General features: G+C 36.1%; 1 protein-coding gene across 2 annotated transcripts in view; it reads left to right on the forward strand.

The window, feature by feature from the left end:
• Positions 1–644: 644 nt before the first annotated feature.
• Positions 645–18,894, forward strand: part of MIA2 (MIA SH3 domain ER export factor 2) — a 109,490-nt gene continuing 91,240 nt past the window's right edge. Inside the window, exons 1-6 of one of the 2 annotated variants that reach the window (XM_027111117.1) lie at positions 645–856; positions 2,564–2,697; positions 4,939–5,025; positions 8,538–9,768; positions 16,022–16,240; positions 16,346–16,446. In XM_027111117.1, the coding sequence (XP_026966918.1) occupies positions 742–856; positions 2,564–2,697; positions 4,939–5,025; positions 8,538–9,768; positions 16,022–16,240; positions 16,346–16,446 (1,887 nt within the window). In that variant the 5' untranslated portion in view covers positions 645–741. Of the gene's footprint in view, positions 857–1,774; positions 2,347–2,563; positions 2,698–4,938; positions 5,026–8,537; positions 9,769–16,021; positions 16,241–16,345; positions 16,447–18,894 lie in introns of those variants that run through there. The other variant, XM_027111112.1, reaches the window with a different exon arrangement.

The following is an 18,894-nucleotide window of genomic DNA, read 5'->3' on the forward strand; positions in this document are numbered from 1 at the left end:
TGTACCTAGGTTTCCTCATAATGCAAAAATGGGGATGATAATATTACCCACCTCAGAGAGTTGATGTGAGAGTAAAATCAGATCACATAATTGTTTGACAGTACCTGCAACCTAATAAGTACTTAATACATTTTAACTATCTTAACTAAATATAAGTTTCAACTTCATAGTAACACTGAAGGTTGTTAAAATACGAACGTGGGATATTTTTTTCAAATAACTTTCATCATGATAATCCCAAACCACGCTTTTAACATAAATTATTATTGCTTCTACATATAACTATATCTCCACTGACGCTGGTATTTGCATGCAGCAAATACTATGAACTTATTGACTGATCTACCTGAAGACTTTAACAGAAGGAGATGAACTACCTTTTTATGAAGGCCTCTTTAAGAATTGTTCTGTGGAATGCAAGGTGCCTTTAAGCAAGAGAGTTTTACTGCACTGGCTTTATAAAACATGACTCCAACTAAAAATCCCTGTTAATTATTAAACCCTTATGTATAATCTGGATACCTGACACTGCTGATACTGCAGATTGAGAACAGAGAGTTTTTGTCCCTCAAGTTAAGCCTAAACACCAGTAGAAAAAGGTAGTTATCAAGGGATTTAAAAAACCCCAAATTTTTCCTCTTATATTTAGTAAAGGATGTGGGGTATCTCCTGTTTTGGCTGGCATATCTAGTGCCTAAACAACTGGTTTAAACCTTGTTTGGGATTCCTGCTTGTTTTAGCATGGCGGATCTTGGAGTTCACAGAATCCTCCTTCTGGTTATTTCTCTGACAAAATGTCTGGAGGGCACAAAACTGCTGGCAGACTTAAAAAAATGTGGTGACTTGGAATGTGAAAGTAAGTCGCTTTTCTTTTTTTCCCTTCTTTTCCTCTTAAAATGAGGCTCTGAAATAATGTAAAATGTTATTGTGGACATGTCTGATAAAAATGAACGTTAATATCATTGAGAAATATTTATAAGGTATAGTACACTATAAAAGAGAAATGCTGGAAGCAAAGTATTTTGTGATCGTTTTTAATGTAAATATACAAAGGGGCAAAGATCAGCCTGATATATAAATATATAAGAAATTTTAAGGATATTAATCCAGATCTCAAAAACAAACTAATTAGCACTTTTACTATTTTTTAAGATAAATGTGATTGATTTGTATTAAAAAAGATATCAAGCCATTTGATAGTTATTTTTATGAAGCCCTTACATTTTTTAGTTTCTATTTCACAATCAGAAGTTTCTGATTCTCATGAGTTTTCTAAGACTGTTTTTATTTCAAACCATCATGATCTATTGTGTAAACTTTATCAAATATTAATTATTTCTGTGTTCCCTTATTATGCAAAAATACTGAAATCAGTGTTAGGAATACATAATTTTATTTATATCTTTGAATAGTAAACTTCCTTCTTCTACAAAGAGAAATTAATTTTCATTTTATTGCTTAAGAACTTATTTTCTGAAATTGGCATTATGGTACAAAATGAATAGCATCCCAGTATATTAGAATTGCTTTATATTGTTCTATCCCTCCAGTATGTGAGAATTACTTCGAATTTGCAACATGTAATTAAAAATGCAAAATATTATTAGTATGAACATAAATGATTTAAAAGTAAATTTTTTATGTGTAAACATTTTCCTTAATCATTTGGATACATAATTTAATATATAGAGAATGTTTACTAGATGATGTTTTATAATAATATTATTATAACAACTTTTCTTTCCTTCTTTACAGCCTCATTTTAGTTTCCTTAGGGCTAGGCACATAACATGAAAAGAGAACATTCAAATTTGTAGTAATTGATAAAAGTTATTTTAACTTTAATTGCACGACTTAATGAAAATGTTTTACATATGCCAGTATAATTATAATCGTTAATAAGGTATGTATATTACTTTATGTGCTGAAGGGCTAAATCTAGCATATGTGGTTATGGTCTTTCATAGTTATTAAGGGCCTATTATGTGCTGGGTCTGGGGGATGAGGGGTGTGTATCTAAGAGGGATAAAATGAAATGTAAGGTAAGTTTCTTGTCCTCCAGGGATTTTCATTCTAGTGAATGATGACAAGACAGGTCAATATGAAACAGTAAATAGTAATACAGCATAAGGATAATAGATAATATTGAAATTCAGAGAAGCGGCAGAGTAGGATGGACCAATTAGGGATGTCTTATAGCGGAAGTAGGATATGAGTTGTCCATGAAGAGAGACTGATGGGTTTTTAGAAAGGCTTAGGAAAAAACAGAAAGAAAACTCAGAATACAGAAGGCGGATGTTACAGTGAAAAGAACTTCAGTTCAAATCTGGCTCCACCATTTATCAGGTGTGTGACCAACTCTTTGATACTTAATTAAAGGCTCATTTTTTAGTCTGAGATGAGATTATTTATCTCATAAGTCTGTTCTGAGGATTTAATAATAGCAGTAATAAAAGGTATGAAAGAGCTTATCATGATGCCTGGAGTATAGTAGGTGCCAGAAGAAAACTAATTATCTTTTCCTTCCCTTCTCTACTGTGTTTTTCTCTGCATGTTTACATAGCTTTAATAAGCAGAGTTTTAGCCATAAGAGATTACAGAGGACCTGACTGTCGATACCTGAACTTCACTAAGGGAGAAGAGATATCTGTTTATGTTAAACTTGCAGGAGAAAGTGAAGATTTGTGGGCAGGAAGTGTAAGTATCTAATCTTACAAATTGAATACAGAATAAATGACTAGCTTGCACAAGGATGCCTGGTGTTCATCTCTAAAGGAACTTTAAGAATTTCAAAGTACTTTATATATCTATTAAAAACCCTTAACATATTTAAACAAACAAACAAAATATGGTCATGTTCAGTGTTGGTTCCAGAATTTCTATAAAAAGTAGCTTTGGGGAAGCCAGTCTGGTTGGGATGAAGGCTTAAGAGTGCTTAAGTGTAAAATTATTACACTTAATAATTTTTTACTTTTTACACTTTTTACACTTAAAAGTTTTTTACTTTTTACACTTAAGTGTAAAAAATTACTTTTACACAGCATGCATAGTGTTTGAACTTAGGTTTTATATTTATTTGGAGAAACTTTTAGAGGTGCCAGTGGAGATTATGGGATGACTAGGTAACCCCAGCCATCCCTTGGTGCTACCAATGGCCAAGTTTAAGAGAGACTGGGAAGTTTTAGTTAATCAGATTAAATGACATGTCTTGGGAATTCCCTGGTGGTCCAATGGTTAGGACTCTGCGCTTTCATTGCCGAGGGCGCAGTTTCATTCCCTGGTTGGGGAACTAAGATCCCACTTGGACAAAAAAAGAAAAAAAAAAAGACATGTCTTTCTGAGCAAATAAAGGACTGAGTTGCTATTGAAGAGATCCTTAGAAAGATCAGTAACCTAGGGAAGCGAGGTATATGAATTTTTCGTGGAGAAAAAGAATAACTGAGAGAGACCACTGTTTGGCCCAAAGTCCTATTACACTGAAACGCCTAGATGCCTCAATCACCTCTCTGAATATACAGATAGAAAAATTAATGATTAATATTTTCAGTTGAATATAGGTCTTATCTTAGATTATATCATGCCTCAGAATGAAAAGATACCGTGACAAGTGACTTTACTCCCAAGCTGAACAAGCATGACCAACCTGATACATACATCATTTCCATATTGCGTATGCATAAGATCTCTTCCCTGTGTAGCCTCTGTGATCTTTATTTGAAGGAGCAGATTCTATTTGGGTCTATCCTGCTTTTTAGCATGAGGGACTACATGACTGAACCTCAGACTCTTGTTGGCCAGAATTGTTTACCTGGACTTTGCAGCTCCCAAGACTTCTTACTGCTTATGGTGCCTTAAACATGCCATTTCTCTGTCTTGAATGCATGGGAGGTATCCAATGCAACTATAAGGAAAATGACACAGTATCATAAGAGGAAAAGAAAGCATTCTTTCTTGTTTACTATGTGTGAAAATGATAGTTCCACACAAAAGCAGCATGTAATGTGTGGAGCCAGGGTGACGTTTCAAGCACACTTGGTTTTGTGCCTTAGGTGTCTAGTCCAGGCAGATAACTGTTTAAGAAGCCACACTGTGTGGTTGGGACTCTGGGCTTTCATTGCCAGAGGGCCCATGTTCAATCCCTGGTCAGGGAACTAAGATCCCGCAAGCCCCACTGGCATGGCCAAGAAAAAGAAGCCACACTGTGGAGTTCATTCCGTCAGTTTCCAAATAATTGCAGCAACTGGAGAGCTGGAAGAATCACAGTTGAGGTATAATGGTGCTGAATCAAAGGGCCAAAAGAAATATGCTCTTTAAACTTTGACAGGGGTGGGAAATGGGCCGAGAGTGGTTATGTGAAGCCTTCACTCTTGGGGGACATCTTGTATGCACTTAAACTGATTGAGAGGATCTCTGTTACCAAGGCACCCTCAGAAAAGTTGTATGGAACCAAATGCACCCTGGAAGACTCATAGATCTTTACTATCTTGATGAATCCACCTCAGCCCTTCAGAGTTTAAACATCTTACCCAATTTTGACATCCTGAAAATGCTGCATATGTCACAGCTCCATCTTGCTTGGCTACAGTCACAATTCTCTTGCTTTTTGATATTCCGGGTTTACTAGTGTAAATCTGTGGTCCACCTGGGCAAGAAAGGTCATTAAGAACAGAAAAAGAAAGAAAATGTGTGGTTTTCCCTCTGAAATCTGAAAAAGTGGCATTTTATAGCTTGGCCCTTTTTTCCCTCAGATTTATGCTGTTCTGTCGAGTAGCAAAAGGAATATGATTTCACTGACTTTCTTTTAGATGGTAAATGAAAGCCGTTAATGTTTGTAATTTGAAATAGATGAAAGCCAAGGACATGAAACAAAATTAAGCTCAATGGCCATTATTGCTCTGATCACTCTTCCTTGCTAATCTTCATTCTTCATTTTGATAGAAAGGAAAGGACTTTGGGTATTTTCCCAAAGATGCAGTCCAGATTGAAGAGGTGTTCATATCTGAGGAAGTTGAAATATCAACAAAAGTGAGTAAACTCATTTCGGTTATTAATTGAATTTATTTATTTATTTATTAAAGAAAATTTGTATTTTATTTTCTCTAACAAAAGAAATAGTTGTAAACACCCAAGAATTCTCTTTTCCAATTACCAATAGTTTTTTTCTTCTTCTTTTTTAATGAATTTATTACTTTATTTATTTTTATTAATTGATATTGGAGTATAGTTGCTTTATCGGTTATTAACTGAATTTAAAAATTTTTGGCTAAAACAGTTTTCTGTGGTATAAGTGCCCATCAGTTATACATCTTATATAGTGGATATATAAAATAGTCTGAAAACTCACTCTAGGAATAGTTTGAGTATGTGAATAAAATCAGGTAAGACGAGATTGATGACAAGAATTTTGCTTACTGAAAAATTAACAGGCAGTAAAGTATAGTGGTTAAGAGCATGGATTCTGGAAGTGGACTGGGTTCAAAGCCTGACTCAGCCACTTAGTTCCCACGTGGTCTTGTGTGCCTTTTTTCTCATCTGTAAAATGAAGATGATGATTATAATATAGTGCTACCTTAACAAATTTATTGAGCAAAAAATGAGCATATTGGGCTTCCCTGGTGACGCAGTGGTTGAGAGTCCGCCTGCCGATGCAGGGGACGCGGGTTCGTGCCCTGGTCCGGGAGGATCCCGCATGCCGCGGAGCGGTTGGGCCCGTGAGCCATGGCCGCTGGGCCTGCGCGTCCGGAGCCTGTGCTCCGCGACGGGTGAGACCGCAGCGGTGAGAGGCCCGCGTACCGCACAAAAAAAAAAAAAAAAAAAAAAAAATTAGCATATGTAAAGTACATAGAACAGCACTTAGTAAGTGCTATGTAAGTGTTAGATATTATTACTAATGTTATTGTCCTACTGGGACAGAGTTTATTTCCCATCACACTCTCTAGGTCTCATATCTGTAAACCTCTTTTGCTGTTGGAGTTTTAAATGAGCTTGATAATGCTGGGCTTGATAATGAGAATGGGAATCAGAAGGTGACTCTTCAATATGTGAATTTGATTAGCCCATTTAATTCACATTCCAGGTTAAGCCTATTTACCTTACATGAGGTCAGTGTGAAGTCAGTCTGCCTAGTTAAGTAAACTATTATCTGGCTCTTTTCCAGCACAAATTCTGGGATTAAATGTCTATTCACTGTATAACTACTGGTCCTGTCAGTTCTGTCTCCAAAATATATCTGTCTTCTCTTCATTTTTACTCTCCCCATAGCCCTGATTCAAAGCATCATTGTCTCTCTTGAGTAGAACACTGCAGTAGGTTTCTAACTGGTCTCCTTGCCCCTACTTTTGCCCTCTTCCAATTCATTCTCCAGACAGCAATGGATCTTATAGATACAAAAACAAAGAAATCAGATGATGTCATTTGCTTGGTTTAAAGCCTTTTTATGGCTTTGCATTGAACCTAGAATCAAGCCCTGACTCCTTACCCTGGCTCTACATGATCTGCTGCTGCTCCCGCTGCTGACCCTGTCACGTGCCACTCTCCCCGCACTCACTATGCTCCTGGCCACACTGGCCTATTGATAGTTCTTAGAACATGCCAAGCTCTTTCCTAGCCCAGAAACCCAAACGGGCTCTTCCCTCTGTTTGGAATGTTTCCCCTAAGTTCTTCACCTGGTTAGTTCCTTCTTATCCTTTAGGTCACAGCTGAAACATCAGTGCCTCAGAGAGCTCTTCCATGATAATTCTAAAGGAATTACCGCTTCTTAATCACAGCTTCCTGTTTACTTCCTACATAGCACTTATCACAATTTATAATTACGTTTTTCTATTGTTTACTGTAGAATTTCAGCACCTGGCACAGTGCAGAGCACATAGTAAGCATATAGAAAGTCCAAATTCTTTACTTTTTAAAAAAACATGTATTTATTTAGGCTGCACCGGGTCTTAGTTGCGACATACATGTGGGATCTAGTTCCCTGACCAGGGATCGAACCCGGGCCCCCTGTGTTGGGAGCATGGAGTCTTACCCACTGAACCCCCAGGGAAGTCCCTAGAAGGCCCAAATTCTTAGGTCAAGTTCCCTGGGAAATAGAATCCGAGACGGATCTTTGCATCCAAGAGGTTTACTAGGGAGTACTCTTGGGAATAGCACCTGTGAGGGAATACAAGGAAAAGCAGGATTGGGCAGACAGAGAAGTTGAACTGTGATCCGGTTGCAACAGAGGTTTCAGGTGATTCCATAAGGAGCTTTGAAGCTGGAATGGGCTTTCAGGGTTGTCCTGAATAGAGGCAAGGGGTTGGGCCTTTTTATCCTTGCATGACTGGTTCACCTGGGGTAGTGTAACCTTGGGCTAGGTTAGGCTAGTATTTACTAGAGACAGTTGCTATTTTAATTACTTGATTCATTTAATCTTCACAACACCCCTATAAGGTAGGTACTGTCATTATTCTCATTTTACAGTTGAGGAGACTGAGGCATAGAAAGGTCATCCTATTCGCCCAAGGTCACAGAGCTAGTAAATGGCAGGATTAGGATTTGAACCCAGAGTGTTTGGCTCCAGCGTCTGTTGTTAATCACCTACTATGTTGCAATGCCAAAAAATACTGTAAAATTGCAATTCTGAAATTTCTTTTTGTAAAATTCTGAGCTTTATTCTCATTTCATAATGGTGATATCCAAAGAGCAGTGTATATCACTGTTTCATACCTTCAGATAAAAAAAAAATAGCTTCACCATTTTTCTTCTTGATGATTTGGTTGTTTTGTGAGATGAGCAAGGGGATCACTGCTTCCATCGGCTACATGCAATATCTCAATAAAAGAAGTCTAAGTGGGGACTTCCCCAGTGGTCCAGTGGTAAAGAATCTGCCTTCCAATGCAGGGTACACAAGTCCGATCCCTGGTCGGGGAATTAAGATCCCACATGCCACGGGGCAACTGAGCCCGCACACTACAACCGCTGAGCTCGCGCGGCTCAACCTGCGTGCCGCGAACCACAGAGCCCATGTGCCCTGGGGCCCGCATGCCACAAGTAGAGCGAAGCCCGCGTGCTGCAGCTACACCCCAACGCAGCCAAAAAAAAGAAGTTTTTTTAGTGCAACTTCTAACCAGGCCTTCGTGCTTTAGAGTCTTTGGTTTGTCTGAGCTGTGACCATGTGCTGTACATTCCCCTCCCTGAAAGCGCTGCACAGCTGCATATGTCCATTCAGTGTACCCTTACCAGGAGCAAGATTTTGTGGCCATGTACGCCTGTTCACTAGAGTTTATTTGCAGAATATACTCACTACTTGATTGCCTCTGCTTCTTAATTTCTTCAATTATTTGATAATAAATAAATCCTAATGCAAGAGGATTTTCATTTAGGTTTATATCAGTAACCCTGAAATGTCAGTTATGATACAAGTGTTTGAGATTAGGAGTTTTTGCTCTGCTGTTCAGCTAGTTGTGTGGCCTTGGGAAAATCATACTCATCCATTTTAAATGATTTCAGAGAAACAAGGAGTTTTTATATATTAATGTCAATCGTAACTGTTTTTCTTTCAGGAATCTGACTTTCTCTGTCTTCTTGGAATAAGCTACACATTTGAAAATGAAGATAGTGAGTTAAACAGTGGTAATGGTGAAAATATATATCCATATGAAGAGGGCAAGGAGCCCAAATCTAGAGTATATGAAAATGATTTTCAGATAGACCTTGGCTTTTATTCAACTTCTGAAAGTACTTTGTTTGAAGACCAATTTCCAGCATCAGAGGCTCCTGAAGATATCAGAAGTACCAGTGAATCAAAAGATTGGGAATCAGTAGAAGCTGGAAATGTGGAACAGTATCCTATTCCAGAAGGGGATCATGTCCTACCATCCTCAGCTATTCCTGAAGTGAAAGGATGGTTTGGATTTGGAAAGGACCAAGCTGGAGAAAAGACTTTTGAATCAGTTACTGAACCTATAGAAGAAAGCTCATTTCGAAATAGAAAAATAACAGTGGAAGATGAGAATGACCCAGAGGGATTAAACAATGGTGAGCCCCAAAGAGAACATAAGCAAGAACTTGAATCAGAATTTGATTCAGTGCCAAAGAAACAGTCTGAACTAGTGTCTGAGTCAGAGCACATCCTCAATCCTCAAGACACTGGTTGGTTTGGTGGTGGATTTACAAGTTATTTTGATTTTGGGGGTGAGGATACAGGGCTTGAATTACTGTCCAAAGAAAGCAACCCACCTTTACAAGATGTTCCTAGTTCCATATCCTCTGAGGAAGAACCCACCGTTCCTTATACAGAAATATTAACAGAAAAAGAAGACACAATCACTAATGATAGCTCAATTCTCGAGCCAAGTTGGTTTGATTTTGGTTTTGCTATGCTAGGATTTTCATATGCTAATGAAGATAAAATTATATCAGATGATGGAAAAAATGAAGAAGAAGGTGGGGGAGATAAACATGGACATCCTCCAACAAGTGAATTTGACCCTGATAAGGAACAAGAAATAAAAATAATAAAAATTATGGAAACTGAAAATCAAATAGGCAAGAAAAGGGTCTTAGAGAAAACAGACGATTCTGATACTTTACCATATTTTAAAAAGTTCTTGTATACTTTTGACAACCCCTGGAACTTCCAGAACATTCCAAAGGAGACAGAATTGCCATTTCCCAAAGAGACACTGGATGAAAATAATGGAGGTGAAAATGATAAAAGAGAATTTTCAGTTGAGTATTACCCCACAGATAATACGGAAGATATGATGTTGAAAAACGGATACGGTCAGCCAGGTTAGTATAAAAATATCTATAATATGATTTCTTTTTAAAATATAATCTATTTTTAAAAATTTTTATACAGCAGGTTCTTATTAGTTATCTATTTTATACATATTAGTGTATAGACGTCAATCCCAATCTCCCAATTCATCACACCACCACCCCTCCCCCCCCCCCACTTTCCTCACTTGGTGTCCATACATTAAACATAATCTATTTTAAAAAGTGAAAATCACATGAAACATCCAGGAATCCATATTTCTCAAAATACTCAATAATCAACAACAACTTTATCAATCACCCTTTTATCAATTTCTGGTTTACTCTGGGATTTAGTAGATCTTAATATCATAAAATAAAATCCCAAGGGACAAAGAATGATTGGCTATACATGGATGTTTCAAGGAGATCTCAAGGTCTTTTACAATAAGCTTTAATCAAACTATTATACGTAAACAGGTTAAAAATATAAATAGTGCTAAGGCTTTTTTTTTTTTTTAACAAAAGCAATTTCTGTTCCCTCTGTCCATTTCTACTTCTACTTCTGTCCCAGGGACAATAATTTCCTTTATTTTATTTTTTTGCGGTACGCGGGCCTCTCACTGTTGCGGCCTCTCCCGTTGCGGAGCACAGGCTCCGGACGCGCAGGCTCTGGACGCGCAGGCTCACCGGGCATGGCTCACGGGCATGGCTCACGGGCCCAGCCGCTCCGCGGCATGGGGGATCTTCCCGGACCGGGGCACGAACCTGTGTCCCCTGCATCGGCAGGCGGACTCTCAACCACTGCGCCACGAGGGAAGCCCTCCTTTATTTTTTTTAAGAAAATTTCTTTTAGTGTTTATCTCTATTTTCTAAATAAAATACTTATATTCTTCTTTGAGTAACCTATTTTAGATGATGTTCATTGACTTCCTGTTCTGTTAGGTGAGAATTTTTTCTTATTTGCACTCACTTTTTAGCTCATTTACACCTTCCCAATATAGCTATATCTGAATTGTGTTCTTAGAAACCTAAGCTAAGGTAATTTAAAATCGTCTTGATTCCTGAATGATATTTTATTCTAGATCTATAGCTCCTCCCCCCAAGAAGATCTATGATAACAAGGGTTTTCTTTAAGTGTACAAGATAATAATGAAACTCAAGCAAAAACAATGTAAAAAGTTTTCAGCTTTCTTCCTCAAGCCTCTCAATTCTGGGAGATCAACAGAGGGCAACAGAAGAGAGCAGAGTATCAGAGGATACTTCTAGATCTAGATGTCCAGGTATCTAGCAACTCCTATGATTAAAAACAAGTGGATAGTATTTTAAGTAAAGAATTATATAACATGACTTTCCCACATCTCCATTCTGATGTCTCTATGATGGACAGATTAGAAACTCAACAAATATTGGCCAATAATACAGAAACAATCGAATCCTAGAATGACAGAAAAATTTTCACAAGAAGAGATCAACAATGTTGCAAACTCAGAAGGAAACACATTTCACTGGTGCTGGTTGATTATCTTGAATTTCCAGAAGAACTATATGTTATTTCTTAATATTCTACAAAATATGAGTTCTTTACTTGATCAACATCCTCAACCAGAATATAGACTTTAGATTCTAACCCTTTTCTAAATAAGGTGGTGTGATGATTTTCATGACAGAAAACATTAGAGACCTAGATTTTCAAAGGCTAGAGGAAATTACTTTGTTCTAAGCTTGTTAGATCCTAAGGGAGTATTTGTGAAAAAGCAGATGGTAATTGGAAAGAAGAGAGACTAAAAGAAAACAATATCAGACCCAGAAATACAGTATTCAAAATATAGATATATAAAAATATTTTAGAGCTTATATATAGAAACTTCAGGGCATTCTGAATATCATTTTAGTAGAATTTATCATTTCATATAGTGATGCTGGGAGAATTTATAAATATGAATAACTTGGTAGATAGTCAAATGAGAACAGGGCATTTATTCAATTATAACTAATTTTGAGGGACTTTTATAAAAATGTTAAGAAATTCCTTTAAGTTTCAGAAAAAAGATGTCTTACTATATAAATACTTCAAAACATTTCACTATTAATTAAATGAAAAACAAGCTGGGGTCATGCAAAATTTGTTTTAAAAAAAGAATACTAGGGACTTCCCTGGTGGTCCAGTGTTTAAGAATCCACCTTCCAATGCAGGGGGACGTGGGTTTGATCCCTGGTTGGGGAACTAACATCTCACATGCTGCAGGACAACTAAGCCCGCGTGCTCTAGAGCCTAAGAGCCCCAACGAAGAGCCGGCACGTGGCAACGGAAGATCCCTCATGACACAACAAAGATCCCGAGTGCTACAACTAAGACCCGACACAGCCAAATAAATAAATAAATATTAAAAAAAAAGAAGAATACTGAAAGAGGGATTCAGATAAAATCACAGACTCTATTTTCTCAATATTGGAGAAATAGCTAAAATAGCCAATATTTTCAGATAATTTCAACACCTCTTTTAGGGAATAACAAATGAAAACTTGACTTATTTAGAAAGAGTGCATAAGGAAAATGAATCACTGATCTTGAAAAAGTATTTGTGAAAAGCTGAGGTTTGAGATAACCACATTTATAAAAAGCTAATATCCTGAGATAAGAATTTACAAAACAGATAAATTAGGGAACAATTATTTATATTACAATATTAATAGATCCTAAGGGAATATTAGGATATTAGAACTCTATTTTACAAAAGGACTCCAAACTGAGCTTATTTAAATAATGAATTTCCCAAGTACAGTTAAATATGAAAACTATTCATTATTTTATTTGAATTAAAATTGTTTATTAATTTATTAACAATTATAAGAAAGTCATATCTGTATCTAATGTACTTTTTTTACTTGAAGTATTGTTGATTTACAATGTTTCAGGTGTACAGCAAAGTGATTCACTTATACATATATAACTGAATATATATGTATAAGAATATATGTATATTCTTTTTCAGATTCTTTTCTATATTAGGTTATTATAAGGTATTGAATATAGTTCCCTGTGCTATACATTAGGACCTTGTTGTTTGTCCATTTATATACAGTAGTGTATAACTGTTAATCCCAAATTCCTAATTTATCTCTCCCCCCTTTCCCCTTTGGTAACCATAAATTTGTTTTCTGTCTGTGAGTCTATTTCTGTTTTGTAAATAAATTCATTTGTATCATTTTTTAGACTCCACATATAAGTGATATCATATGATGTTTGTCTTTCTCTGACTTACTTCATTTAATATGATAATCTCTAGGTCCGTCAATGTTGCTGCAAATGGCATTATTTCATTCTTTTTTATGGCTGAGTAATAGTCCATTGTGTATGCATACCATCTTCTTTATCTGTTCATCTGTCAATGGACATTTAGGTTGCTTCTATGTCTTGGCTATTTGTAAATATTGTTGCTATGAATATTGGGGTGCCTATATCTTTTCAAATTATAGTTTTCTCCTGATATATATCCAGGAATGGGATTGTTGGATCATATGGTAGTTCTATTTTTAGTTTCTTAAGAAACCTCCATACTGTTCTCCATAGTGGCTGTATCAGTTTACATTCCTACCAACAGTATAAGAGGGTTCCCTTTTCTCTACACTCTCTCCAGCATTTATTGTTTGTAGATATTTTGATGATAACCATTCTGACTGGTGTGAGGTGATACCTCATTGTACTTTTGATTTGAATTTCTCTAATAATTAGCAACATTGAACATCTTTTCATGTGCTTCTTGGCCATCCAGATGTCTTCTTTGGAGAAATGCCTATTTAGGTCTTCCACTCATTTTTTTGATTGGGTTGTTTGCTTTTTTGATATTGAGCTCTATGAGCTGTTTGTATATTTTGGAACTCAATCCCTTGTCAGTTGCATCATCCACAAATATTTTCTCCCATTCCATAGGTTTTCTTTTTGTTTTGCTTATGGTTTCCTTTGCTGTGCAAAGCATTTTAGCTTAATTAGGTCCCATTTGTTTACTTTTGGTTTTGTTTCCATTTCCATCTCTAGGAAACAGATCCCCCAAAATACTGTTGCAATTCATGTCAAAGAGTGTTCGGCCTATGTTTTCCTCTAGGAGTTTTATCGTATCCAGTCTTACATTCAGGTCTCTAATCCATTTTGAGTTTATTTTTGTATATAGTATTAGAGAATGTTCTAATTTCATTCTTTTACATGTAGCTGTCCAGTTTTCCCAGCACCGTTTATTGAAGATACTGTCTTTTCTCCATTGTATATTCTCACCTCCTTTGTTCTAGATTAATTGACCATAAGTGCATGGGTCTATTTCTAGGCTCTCTATCCTGTTCCACTGATCCATGTGTCTTGACTGTAGCTTTGTAGTATAGTCTGAAGTCAGGGAACTTGATTCCTCCAGCTCTTCTTTTTCAAGATTGTTTTGGCTTCTAATGTAAATCTTAAAGCTTAGATTTAAGTAATGTGAAAATAATACCTCAAAAGTATAATCAAATATGAAATTATTATAGGAAATTTTCATTTTATTCACATGTATTTATTTCAAATGCAGTGTAAAACAATATTTAAAATAAACCAATTTAGGCACATATAAATTTGGTGTAATTAATTGTCGAATAAGCCTTTTTTTCCCCTAATGCCATTAAACATAACTGTAGATCACTATTTGAGTCCTGTACTTACAACAGTTCTATTGTATTCAGACTCCTGAGTTGATTGTTCATTTTTAAGTTTAATGTCCACAGGTGGCATGAGTAAATTACAGATATGTGTTTGCTTACTTGGGACTTTCATCTTTTAAACAATGCTAAGTAAGTGACAGCATCAAGGCCATGTGTTAAATTCATAACTCAAAGAGCAAAGATAGACATTGAATAATTCAGTTAGGACTATTCATTTTTTCTTTTTATTATATATATATATATTTTTTTTTAATTTTAATTTTTATTTATTTATTTATTTATTTTTTGGCGGAACACGGACCTCTCACTGTTGTGGCCTCTCCCGTTGTGGAGCACAGGCTCCAGACGCACAGGCTCAGTGGCCATGGCTTACGGGCCCAGCTGCTCTGTGGCATGTGGGATCTTCCCGGACCGGGACACGAACCAGTGTCCCCTGCATTGGCAGGCGGACTCTCAACCACTGCGCCACCAGGGAAGCCCAGGACTATTCTTTAATATTGTTTTTCAGGGCTGCACTGATACTTTTCTATCCTTGTCTTAAAAAGTAACTGAGGAATAAATCCCACAATTTACTTGAATACTATAGCTCAGGCTAGGACTACTTAGAACTTTTTTTTTTTAATCCTGTTTGATTAGTTCATTGAATCAGGTGATCAGTTTAAACAATGTTTGAAAATTGAATTGTCTTAAATTGATGGCTATTTGACATGGTATGCACATGTATGCATATGATGACATGGTATGCATATGATGCAACATTACAAACGTGTAAAATTATGACATATATGTTTCAAATTAATTTTTTTTCTTTATTTTGGGGAAGGGTAATCCTTTTTATTTTTTATTATTTTTTATAAATTTTAAAATAAAATTTTTTTTTTAATTTATTTTTGGCTGCATTGGGTCTTTGTTGCTGCACACGGGCTTTCTCTAGTTGCGGCAAGCAGAGTCTACTCTTCGTTGCAATGTGCAGGCTTCTCTTGCTGTGGAGCATGAGCTCTAGGCCCGCAGGCCCAGTAGTTGTGGCTCGCAGGCTCTAGAGCACAGGCTTAGTAGTTGTGGCACACGGTCTTAGTTGCTCTGCGGCATGTGTGGTCTTCCTGGACCAGGGCTTGAACCTGTGTCCCCCGCATTGGCAGGCGGATTCTTAACCACTGCGCCACCAGGGAAGCCTGGTAATCCTTTTTAAATGAAGGTTCTCGAGATGTACATATATATCTTCATATATACAGGGCCATGAGTCAAAGGATGCAGATGCCCTCCAGAAGGTAGAAAAGGCAATGAAATGGGTTCTCCTCTAGAGCCTCCAGAAGGAACACACAGCCCTGCCAAAACCTTGGTTGTAGGATTTCTGATTTCCAGAACTCTAAGAGAATATATTTGTATCCTTTAAGCCACTAAGTGTGTGGTAATTTATTACATCAGAGGTAGCAACTAATAGAGGCTACAAATTTATGTTTTAATGAATTCTTTCCATAATGAAGTATCACAATGCCCACAAGATTCAAAGAATGACCTGCCTAGAAAAAAAATAGGAAGCCCACAACAAAGCAAGCATGTAAAAAAAAAATCCCAAACATTTCTCCTTATTTATTTACAGATATGGTCTCTAAAATAGAGTTATCTATGAGAGTTCACGAAGAAGTACATTTCAAAACTCTATCTTCTGAAAATAATGATGAAAAATCAGAAACATCACTAGACACTGAAAGACCTACTCAAGTGGAAATAGACACATTTGTGGAAAATACCCTGTCAAACAGTCAGATCTTTTCAACTGATTACTCTTTGTCTTCTCAAAATTATGTTGCTCTAAAAGGTAAGAAACAAGCTATTTGTTCTCCAATGCAGCAAGTACGGAAAAAATTAGATTCAAAATTACATCACATCAAGTGTTAACATATTTTTATTTATAAATTGACAGAAGATGCTTCTGAGTGTCAGATTCTGAAATATTTATTTCAAATTGATGTTTATGATTTCCTGAATTCTGCGTTTTCACCAATTGTAGTTCTTACAGAAAGGGTAAGTTGACGTTTTAGATGTTTTTCAATAATTTTACCTATTTTACTAAGTATAGGAACAGCTGAAAATTATGTTTGAGTGAATCCTTCCTATGTGAGTGTTACATAATATTTCTCTTTACATAAGATTTTACATGTAAGCTTTCTCCTTACATGAATGTTTTGTTGCATGGATGTTGTTAAGGATTTTTTCTAAAACTTTCCTTAAGCTTTGTTGATCTTGAGCATTTGGGTTTTTTCCTTCCCCTTTTTTTCAGATCAGGGGAAATTACACTAAGAGTTAACTCAGAAATAATATGAACTGAAAATTAATCTTAAGCAAATTATTAGTATTTGAATGACAGCTGTGACCTCAGAATGGTGTAATGTGAGAATCTTGCAAAAGCAACTAGTACCTCAAAATTTAACCAACTCATAACTGAAATTCTAAAATCTGTCCACTTTTTCATTTATTGTAAATCCTATTAAATTCTATCTCATTTATTGTAAATTAAATATTGCAAAAGGACCTAGCTGTAGTACTTGGCACATGAGGCCTTTTACAAATGTTTGTTCCTTTTCTCATCTACTGCTACCAAATAAATAATTGAGGAAGCACTTTTGTCTTCTCATTTACATTTTAAGATGAAATTTAACAGTGGTTGCCTTCAAGGAGTTCCGTCTAGTTGGAGGACACCAGAAAAAAAAAAGTAAATAATTATAATATGGTGCTGTAATAGCCACAGGATGCTACTGATATACAGGAGGAGCTGCCTAGTAGACTGATTGGAAGTGGTAGGTAGAGAGGGTGGGGAGGAGGAGCCTGGGAAAATGTCCCAGAAGAGATCTTACTTGAGCTGATACTGAAGAAAGAGTAGGAGTTAGCCAGGCAAGAAAGGATAAACATTCTAGGTTGAGGAGAGAGCATTTTTAAAAGTACAGAAGTGGGAGAGAGCTTGGCATTTTTGGAGATCTATAAGCAATTCAGTCTGATTAAATACAGAGTAGGACTGAAGTTGTATACTGGGATTATGTAAAAAATAGCTTTGCATGTTATGATAGGAAGTTGAACTCTATCTTTCAAATGATGGGGCACTATTGAGGAATTTAAGTAGGGAGTGAACTGAAAAAGTTTCATTTTAAAGTCTATCTGTCAACATTGTCAAATAAGAATTGAACCGGATAAAGACCAGAGAAAGGGAGGCCAATCAAGAAGTTATCACTTTAGTTCAGAAAATAAATGTTGAAGGTCTAAAACAGGGTTTATAAACTCAAATGAAATGAGTGCAGCACAGGTAAAGGTGAGAGCTGTAACCAACTGGAGAGTGTATGCTTTCTCTGAAACATGTAGCTGCTACTTACCTTCAGCCTAGTTTTTGCCAGATCTTCTGATATTTCAAGAAAAGTTGGAAATCTGGGTTCTTCTGTGTGAAATCTCCCAATTTTTAATGCTGGCAAATATTTAGATTAGAAAAAATATCATGCAGTTCAGACAAAGCATTCTGTGGGTTGGGTCTGGCCCACTAGCCACATTTTTTAACCTTTGGCCTAATATCTGATAGTGGTTGTTAAAATGATTGGAAGGACAAACTAGGTAGATTTTTGTAGATAGAATTCATTGGATTTAATGATTGATCGAATGTAGCAAGGAGAAGAAAATGGAAAAGTGAGGATAATTTACCAGATTTTTAGTTATGGTGACCAGGTGCCACTGACTGTAAGAGTATTTGTGAAAACTAGGCTTAATGACACATATTGTTTTGCTTTCAGAGGCTTCCTCCTTACTTTATTTCTTTGCTGGTTTCTAGAGAGTTGACATTACTTGGTAACTAAGTTCAGAGAAGTGATTAATTTACTCTGTATGATTTGGTGTTGAAGATGTTGATTAAAAACATTACTTAAAAATCTGTTCTAGCATAGGAGAAAAGGAAAACTAATAATAATGATGTAATTTATAAAAATAGTCATAATAAAACTTTCAACTACCCATTTAATTAATTCTACTTATTAGTATGTCCAACTGACATAGCCCTCACTAGTCATCCCCCTCTCCCATAAATTATACCAGTGAAGTTACTAAATTAAAAAATAATTTATTAGTACACCATATTCACCTTTCATATAAAATGCTTACTTAATACAGGCTATGCTAAGTAAGCTTACTTTTGTGGACTCATTAAATATCATCAAATACATTTTACTTGAACCATTTTGGTTGAAATTCTTCAGACATGAAAATATTGAATTTAAATTTGTTAATTATCTTGTGACCTTGGAGAGTCACTTTTTCTCTGGGGAAGTCTCGGTTTAAAACTGTAATACCAGTAGCAGAGACTAGATGACAGACTGGTCACTGGCTGGCTTGAGCATTGTTTAAAAATTATGAACCAGCTGACTACATTTCAAAGGTTAGTTCATATAAAAATCTGGATTTCTGCATTCTCTTGAAAAAGTAGAAGACTGTAATACA

The sequence above is a fragment of the Aethalodelphis obliquidens genome, unplaced genomic scaffold (assembly GCF_003676395.1).
Source record: "Aethalodelphis obliquidens isolate GAN/ISIS:26980383/991018 unplaced genomic scaffold, ASM367639v1 scaffold10, whole genome shotgun sequence".
NCBI classification, from domain to species: Eukaryota; Metazoa; Chordata; class Mammalia; order Artiodactyla; family Delphinidae; genus Aethalodelphis; species Aethalodelphis obliquidens.